The sequence below is a fragment of the Sceloporus occidentalis genome, unplaced genomic scaffold (assembly GCF_023333645.1).
Source record: "Sceloporus occidentalis isolate IW3139 unplaced genomic scaffold, rSceOcc1.0.p SCAF_103, whole genome shotgun sequence".
Taxonomy (NCBI): domain Eukaryota; kingdom Metazoa; phylum Chordata; class Lepidosauria; order Squamata; family Phrynosomatidae; genus Sceloporus; species Sceloporus occidentalis.
The window spans coordinates 56496-65663 of record NW_028317083.1 but is presented as its reverse complement, the minus strand read 5'-3'; the positions used below and the strand labels follow the sequence as shown (position 1 = coordinate 65663).

At 42.1% G+C, this 9168-nt stretch overlaps 1 protein-coding gene across 1 annotated transcript; it reads left to right on the top strand.

Annotated features, from left to right (window-relative positions):
* Positions 1–304: 304 nt before the first annotated feature.
* On the top strand, positions 305–5546 carry LOC149283457 (ER lumen protein-retaining receptor 2). The gene is made up of 5 exons (XM_089497419.1): positions 305–395; positions 3311–3411; positions 3786–3944; positions 4840–5092; positions 5512–5546. The coding sequence occupies exons 1-5, from the start codon at positions 305–307 to the stop codon at positions 5544–5546; spliced, it is 639 nt and encodes a 212-aa protein (XP_089353545.1).
* The last annotated feature ends 3622 nt before the right edge of the window (positions 5547–9168 follow it).

Genomic DNA, 9168 nt, shown 5'->3' with positions numbered 1-9168 from the left:
GGGATGCATTGCTGATAGAGTTAAAACCTCTAGTTTGCATTATTGTCAAGGGGCGGTACCAGGTCGCGCCGAGGCATGGAGTGGGCGTGTCTGGAGGGCGGGGCTAGAATAGTGACAGTCAGAGCGGTGTTTCCCAGCATGCATCGTGCTCGCTGCAGTTAGGCCACGTCCCCGGGCCACGTAGCTCGGCGCTCGCCATTTTAACGGATTGAACCCGACAGCAGCAGCGTCAGAGTCTGCTCCGCGGTCCCTAAGCCTGCCCTCCTCTCCTGCCCCCTGGACTCATAGCACCCTACCTGCCGACATGAACATCTTCAGGCTCACCGGGGACTTGTCCCACCTGGTAGCCATCATCATCCTGCTGCTGAAGATCTGGAAGACCCGGTCCTGTGCCGGTAAGTGAGCTTTTTGGCTGGGCTGTGTGCTGCTCCCGTTTCTCCTCATATGCTGCCGTACGGTAAATGCTATCCCCAAACAGGGAGACTTGCAGCTCTTTCCCGGGCACGAGCAGTCCCAGGATGCAATGATCATGCATTCCAGCTTTATGTAAGCCCCTATACATTGCCAATGCATTACACGTTGCAACTTCGGTGCACGTAACACCTATAGAATGCCCCTATTGCCCCTATATCTCTTGTTGCAGGCTGGGTGCATATGCCACATACACGGTGGCTCTCTATCACAGATTGCAACGTGGAGTATATATAACCCCTATATAGACATTATCACTTTATGGCATATTGTAACGGGGGGATTGTATGCCCCATATATAGTCCACCTATATCCCATGCTGCAATTTGAGTTACATCCCCCCACACATTGCATATAATAATTCACGTCTCTATACAATACCTAACTGCATAATGGGCAGTGCATATCCCTTCCGCTATATTGCATGTTGCCCTATGAGCTGTAAGTAATCAGTATGATGTCGTTGTGCCCTTTTTTTTTTTTTGCAAAATAAGTTATTTATTCCTCTATCTACTAATCTCTCTCTGCAAGTCGGTTTCCCCAACAGCCTATTATTGGGGTGTATTGCTGCTTGTGCATGCACTGCTGTAGGATACAATGGGGTAATAAATTGTGTGATATTGTTAGATTTTTCTGCAGTGGTATTTCCATTATAAATAATGGTATATCGGTGTATCGCATCATAGTGCAGCATGCATAGGGTAGCTGCAGACTCGGTCTCTTTGGAGACATGCCATGCGTTCTCTAACTTTCCTATAGGTCTGTGCTGAGTGTCATGTTATAGCCCCTGGCCTTACATTCCTTTAAAGAGAGTAGTATGGGTCTCTTGCCATTCTCAGGTTGCTTTGTTTGTAGGGGGCATATTGTCTGCTGTGATACCACCTGGCACGGTGACTGTAGAAGCTGATAGAATGGAAGCTATATGTAGTGACATCATGAGTGTAAAACTGATGATGTCAAGGAGAAGAGGATACTTTGTTGCGGGGGCTTGTTGTAGGTGGCGGGATCTCCATGCACAGGGCATACTCTACTTGATCCATGCATGTGCTTGGAAGTTGGAAGTAAATGAATCGGGCTCCTGCAGGGGAAGCCTGGTGTGAGCCATCACCGCTCGTGACGTGGCAGACCGGCTGCAAGGCGTGGTGAGCCGTAAGCCATCCGATCCCCTTATTACATTGGTAACCAATTAGCTGCCGGATACAGAACAGGAGGGGGCCGGGTTTGTGTTTATTTTGCACCGTTAGCATTAGGTTACCAGGGGGATGCCGCCACATCATCACAAAATCTATTGGTTAACACGTGATATCTATATAAGTGCATTTCATGATCTAGAACTTTCCAGAGCATCGTTATGGGGAGGAAGAACCAGTAGTAGATTAATGAAGTGCTAATGTTTGTGAGATGGGGAGCAGGATAGTTTTTACATTTTTTTATTTTAACAATTAAGACACGTCTCTTCTGTTAAATATGTGAAATTGTTGTAGCGTGATCGCTGATGACATACGTGTTGCTGAGATCTGAGCGCGGCCCCTGGAGTTAGCGTGACGCTCTGAAGCCGCACGTGCTGTCTGCATGGGTATACAGCCTTAATCCGAATTAACCAGTGGTCCGTGTGTGTGTGTATATATATATATATATGTTACTGTATGACATACACATTTGGGTTTTATAGATAAATATATAGATTTATCCCACTTTGCTTCAATAAGCTGCCATTATAAATAAAGTCCATGTTTTGAGTGACTTTCCTCACCACACTAAGCTGATACTTTATGGCAATGCTAATGAAATCCTTTTCTCCAGAGACTTTAATTAGTCAGCGTCTATCTTGGCAAATAAGACCGAGGCATTTATTTATTTTTAAAAAGCAAACATGATATTTGTAAATCTGTCTCTGGCAGTAGAATGCAGGCCTTTCCCCATCAATCCCTCCACCTTAATGCGATGGCCTTTCATGCAAAAATATCTTTAAATTTGGAAGATTCAAAGCTGTTCTCGGACATTTGACATCAGCGTGTTTTGGATCCCCTGGTGACCTCAGTCACAGGTTTGCCATAAAGCGAGCAGCTGTTTTTACATCTCCACTAATTACTATTTTTCAGGTAATATCCCAGTATTGCTGTTATTGCATGGAAGAACTCATATTGGCCGGGCTGTGAGCTGGACATGACTTAACAATGTGTTATCATTGTCACAAAGCCGTAATTAACTGCCAATTATCTGTGTTGCTATGGCAACACATACTAATTTAAAGAGACAGGATGCTGCCGAATTGTGTGCTGATTGTCTTTAAAAGAAGATCTTCCACTTGTGAAATCATTATGGTTTTAGGGTCTTATCGTTTTATGGTAATACGCTGCTGTTGGTAAGTAAACTAACCGTGGCTTCTCAGGACACAACGCACCGTGTAGCTGATACTCTGTCATCCTCCATGTCATATTGGAATCTCTTTACATTTCCTTAAGTTGCTGTTCCACTTAGAACATTAATCGCACTGTCTAGTATTTTAAGGGGATCAAAGCAAGCATTTGCCAGCATGCAGGGACAGCTGTTTAGGGCAAGCAGTTGCTTGGCGGTGCCACCATGAGATTCTTTCTTAGGCTGGCCGGAGGTCCTGGCTTGAGATGTGGATCACCCAAGGTACCTGAAACCTTAGTCCTGATACTGTCCACAGGTAGCCCTGCAGCCAGTTGTGGCGTTTAGACAGGGAATATATATATATATATATATTTGTTATGAGCGAGAGACTTTAATACTCTTCTTGGGAACTGTTACTGAATCGATATGCATGTCCATATCCTCCATTATTTCTCTAATAAACTCTTCTGTGTCTTTTCAGGTATTTCTGGTAAGAGCCAGCTTCTCTTTGCACTCGTGTTCACCACCAGATACTTGGATCTGTTCACATCCTTCATTTCATTGTACAACACATCTATGAAGGTATGGCAAATAACTGGGCAGATATTAAAGGGCTGTTTTATTGTGGTCGCTGGTTTATCTTGCCATTAACGGGTAAAGTGCATCGAGCTGGTAACATTTCTTGCATTAGATACTCGCAGATGATCTTCTCTTGCCAGGTTTCTGAGTGGAGCTCTATGCTGTACTTACTCTTATTAACTTCTTAACGGAATTCTTATTGGTAGAATTATTAACCCCTTGTCATTTGGCAAGCTGGGCTGTAAGTGCAGTGAGCCCTATCACCGTATGGCCACGGAGTTACTAAACACATCATCTAGAAGCCAGAATTTAGACTATTTTGATGGGGGGGGCATATTTTGTCCTGCTTGTGTGTAAACTGTTTGTTCCCCTTTCAGCTGATCTACATTGCCTGCTCGTATGCGACCATCTATCTGGTCTACATGAAATTCAAGGCTACCTACGACGGGAATCATGACACATTTAGAGTGGAGTTCCTTGTTGTTCCTGTCGGTGGGCTGGCGGTCCTCGTGAATCACGATTTCTCTCCTCTTGAGGTGTGTTATGGATCCTTTAAAGTTTGCATGTGACTTTTGTGTTGCCTGGCAACTGCTATCTGAGTACTTTGTCTTGGTAGCCTAAGTCCTTGCTGGTGTAATAAATAAGTACGTGGTACTCTAACCCACTCATCAACCCAAAACTGAACCCTGTTAGATTATTGTACCTTGTAGGTATATCCCTTTCTGCTGTTGAAAGCTGTATAGTGAGGCAGCTCTGGCACTTTAAAACTTGTGGCCACCTAACCATGTAATTGGGCTGGATATGACAATATGTGGCACTTTACATCTTCACGCTTGCGTAGTGCACGGCTAGGTGTATCCCGTAATTAGCCTTATGCCACGGCGGCAGACTGGGTGAGTGTGGTGCTGATGGACAGAGGCCCACCGTGCATTTGCTATGTTTGCCCAATGGCTAGTCTGGTTAGAACTGTTTGGACACCGTAGAGGTTTTTAAACAGACTTGCAGAAAATACATACTTTTTATCGCAGCTTCTCGTTGGGGGTTGCATTAAATGTACGTCATCATGTAAAGTTGAAATATGCTTGCTGTCAAGATTGATAAAATGATGACGCCTGTTGGCGGAAGCTGCGGTATTTCATGTGCATGTGCTGCCCCCTTTTGGGTTGTACTAGAATTACTCTTCAGAAACTGATTCTGTAACGGATGAACTCTCCGCTTTACAGTATAATAAACTATACATACATATACATTATAATAAATAGTGGTAAAGCTGCAAGAGGGCAATTGTTGATTTACAGCCTAAAGTGTTTTCCCTCCAATATATAGTTTTAGAAGAATTTCTTTTTTTTTTTCCTTTCAAGAATCCCAACTCTTAATAAATATATATATATATTTATATTTATATTTTTTATTTTTTTCTGTCGCTTGCAGATCCTGTGGACTTTCTCCATTTACCTGGAGTCTGTGGCCATCCTACCTCAGCTTTTCATGATCAGTAAAACCGGAGAAGCGGAGACAATCACAACCCATTACTTGTTCTTCTTGGGCTTGTACCGTGCCTTATATCTCTTCAACTGGATTTGGCGTTACTCCTTTGAAGGCTTCTTTGACCTGATTGCCATAGTAGCTGGCGTGGTTCAGACCATTCTTTACTGTGACTTCTTCTACTTGTATGTTACGAAAGGTACGTTGGCCTCGTTGCAAACACCTCCTGTTCCAGTGGTTTCTCTTGGGGGTTTAACTTAGACCATGGTCCCACCTTCTACAACATCCCACCTAACCAGGTCACATCACACGTTTGGTTGATGGTTCATAAAACTTCCCACACCGTGTTGATCTTATTTTTCAAGAGGCATTCCAGGCCAAAGCTCTAAATGTAGACCAGTCACCTTGGAAAGCTAGTAAAACTACGTAGACCTCAAGAAGGACACAACACTCCAATCAGGATTCAGAATGCAAATACTTTATTTGGGGCAAAAAAAAACAGTTTTTGTGGCTTGTTTTTTTTTTTAAACTATGTAAACAAACCGTGAAAGTGTAATGAACTTTGTTTTGTGACATTTATGTCCAAATGTGCTTATTCTCACTTATTCTCACTTGCAGTACTAAAAGGAAAGAAGCTGAGTTTGCCAGCGTAAGTGCCAAAGACTGGGACCAGCCGTCTGTCCTATCCACCGGTCGGACAGTACAATCCTTACCGCTAGTGAAGGTGTAAGATGCCTGAAGCAGAGTCAGAAACACTACTTTTTATATGCAGAACAGCCCCGTTTGCTGCCGGAGAGCCCTCCCTCAGCAAAGTAGTTCCGAAAACAGCGACTCTTGGAAACCAGCTGATTTGTTTTATGCATCTTGCCTTCCCTGTTTTTTATGATGTATAAAGAATTTTTTTTTTTTTTTTACATACAATAAGTTCAGTGCACAGTTTCAGTTCAGTAGTTGTAAAAGTGAGATTTTTGTGCCGTTTACAACTAAATTCACATGAAATCCACCCCTCCCCCGCCCTGATTTATTTTTTGGAGAAATTGATCCATATTTTTGTGCTTCTTGATTGGATGATATTTATCCATTTTAACACATATGACTTCCTTCATCATTCCACTGTAACTTATTTTGTTTACCCACTCCCAGAAACACACGTTTTCATAATTCCTTTCGCTGCTGAAATAATGTTCTATGCTCCTGAATCCGTTCTGAACTGGAGCGGCGTTCATGCAGTCCTTCCCTTGGTTGACACAATGGTTTTTGTTGTGTTTTTTTTTTTTCAATTGTTAAAATACTGCAGGGAAATCTGCGAATAAACAAGAGTGACAGGAGATCATATATCTCATTAAAATAACTGTATAGCCCCCTCTCGCTACAGCTTAACAGACAATGATACCCACCAACTAGATGAGTGGACCTTTTAATATTGAAGACCCTCTAATGTATCTTTCATAAAGAATCGGTTTTGAAAAAATTTTTCCCCCTAAAATCCCACTTTGGACCGTTTTTCGGGTGACAAAGTATAATGGGTTGTGTGTTCTGGGTCAAGATAAACTAGAAGCATTCCAGAATTCTGCAGCAGAAACGTATAATTCCCCTACACGCACACATTCATACACACAAATTTACAAAGCCAGGTATAAGCCTCTTACCCCCCGGAACACTTTTGTCATCATTATTCGTACTTTGTTCAGCAGGTGTTATTAAAATTGAATTAATATATCCCGAGTGTATGCGTCAGAAGCATTTTGTGTGTCTTTTTCTGCATAGCTCTAACATTCTGCAGGTTTTTAAAATGTCCTTTTTATTGCAGTATCAGAATGTGAAAGGCTTCTGTATAATTCCTGTTTTATATATAAAATGCCATTTGTTTCTTTTTTCCTACTGCCCTCCCCTCTGCAGCATTTGCCCCCCTTTGCCACATCTTGTAAAAGGACATTTGTCTATTAACAAAGCAAAATAAAAGTGATTTCTACATTCTGTTGTATGTTTTGTTAGTGTTGTGGCAAATGGACCATATATTTAAGGAGTCTACACTTGGAAGTAGATGAACTTTTTTTGGTAGCCCTGACTTGGCAAATTAATTCTTGTTATAAATGAAAGTGATATCCATATAATACGAGCATAGTATTTCTGCAGGGTTACTCAGAGCTTTAAGATTTTAAAGACCTTCATTGCTCGCACTCTACATCATCCAGTAACTTTTTTTTTTTTGTTTTTGTAGTAAATTTTAAAACATTCTTTCAAACCCCTAGTCGGCTTCTTTTATTCTTCCACAGTTATCCGGCTCATGGAGGCTTTTGAGCAGGTTTGGAGCTGTGTATTTTTGGGGTGAGAAGGTGGGTTTTGCACGATCTATCCTCTTCCCATCACACGTGTCATTTATATACATATAGGGGTCTTGGAAAGAGAACGTTTTAAATGAATTGCTATATGCTCTACAGGTCTAATTGTTCAAAAACACAGTGCTAAGATGATCTTCAGTTGTAGAGAACAGGGACGGGTGGTTTCCAAGCAGAAGGGACTGGTTCTAGAGAACAGGGGATTTCACCAAAAATAAAGCAACTAATTTTATTGGTTGCCATGGTGACTAGACTTTTTGGGGGCTTTAAAGTTTTTATGCGGCAATCATTCTGGCAGCCTCCCAAAATCCAAATTTACTTTTTTTTTTTTTTTTTTTTCGTGCACCAAAATATGGGTTTACGTTCTCATCCCAGGTAACGTGATCCTGATGGATGTAGCCGTGTAAATATTTCTCCTGTCTGAGAACAGGTGTACATCCCTGGTGTCCGCTTTGAGGCACTACTGGTGTTGGAGGGCCTCTCGGCAGGATCTATCATGATGCTTGGGAAGAAGAACTGGAATAAAGTTACCCTAAAAGCTACGATGTAACGGCTCCCTTTTAATTTAGCCATAAAAATACATGGAACCGAGCTCCTCTGCGGGACAAGGAATATTCGTATGGTGTAAAGTAAAAAAAATATATTTTCATTTTTATTATAGAAATGTTTAAAAAAAAAAAAAAAAAATGTTCTACTCGTCATAATAAAACCTCAACGTTTTCACGATTTAACACGAATGGGTACGGAAGCGTCGCTGCGTGCGTCAATGCCCGGCCTGCTTCTGGATGGGTATCTTCTGTACAGCCAAAGCCAGCCTCTGTACCACGAGAGATGCGTTGGCCGTCATGCAGAGGGGGACGCGCTTCAGAGTCCCCGCATTCCATTGTTTGGGTGACGGTTCCCCAGCTCAATAAAATAATAATAACCATCTGAGGCCGTTTAAAAACCTACTGAAGCCTTCCCAGCCACGGACCAGCAATACGGCCCAAACTAGAAGCCAAGTGAACTTAATACTGAAAAACAGCCAAAACCTCCTTCGCGTTCATACAAAAGTGGGACTTCGGGAAGACCCAACTATATAAGCGACCCAGAGGTCTGCCTCGGGTGCTGGCGGGGTGACCCCCACAATGTGCTCCCCCATATTAGTCATTGCATGTGTTAATCGAGCGGCAGTGGAACCCCTAGGCTGAGCCCCATCAATGCGTTTCACAACCGGACAGAGATGGCCGTGTTTTTTTGAAGCTTGAATACGGGACATTACAACGTTGGTCTGTTTTTAACCCACAGACCAGTAAAACCGTTCACGAGGCTCGGTAGTCATCTAGATGCTTTTTGTTTATCTCTGAATCAAGCGGCGCTTCCCCCAGAGTCTCCAGGAGAAACCCACAGAGCTTTCGGATATGTATATTAGCATCTACCACTTCTGATAGGAGGCTGTTCCATTTATCTACCACCATCTCAGTAAAGTAAAACTTACTTACATTACATCTATATCGCTGAGTACCTAGTTTTAGATTATAACCCTTTTACGCTAACGTTTCTGTACTAATCACAGGATTATAAAAAAAACTACAACCATTAAGTGGCCCCAATTACATAAACAGCCATCAATAATAGCCGCTAACAGCCCCTGAATCGGCACGGCCGCTGGCCTTTTGTTGGGATGTACGCTCTGCTTATTGTTTTTTGACCATTTCCAATTTATCCCCCAATTTATTCCCCTCATTGGATGGCCAAAAATAATTTTTGGCAGCATTTTAATTTCTGTCCTTTCTGACCTTAATTACACTTATATTCAAAAACCTGGGCAATATTTACCGATAAAATGAGCAATAAATCATTAAATAAAAAAGGGAAACAGTTATCAGATTATTAACTGTTTAAAGAAAATGAAGGTCTAATGTGAATTAAAAAAAGGTAATAAGGACCTTTTATA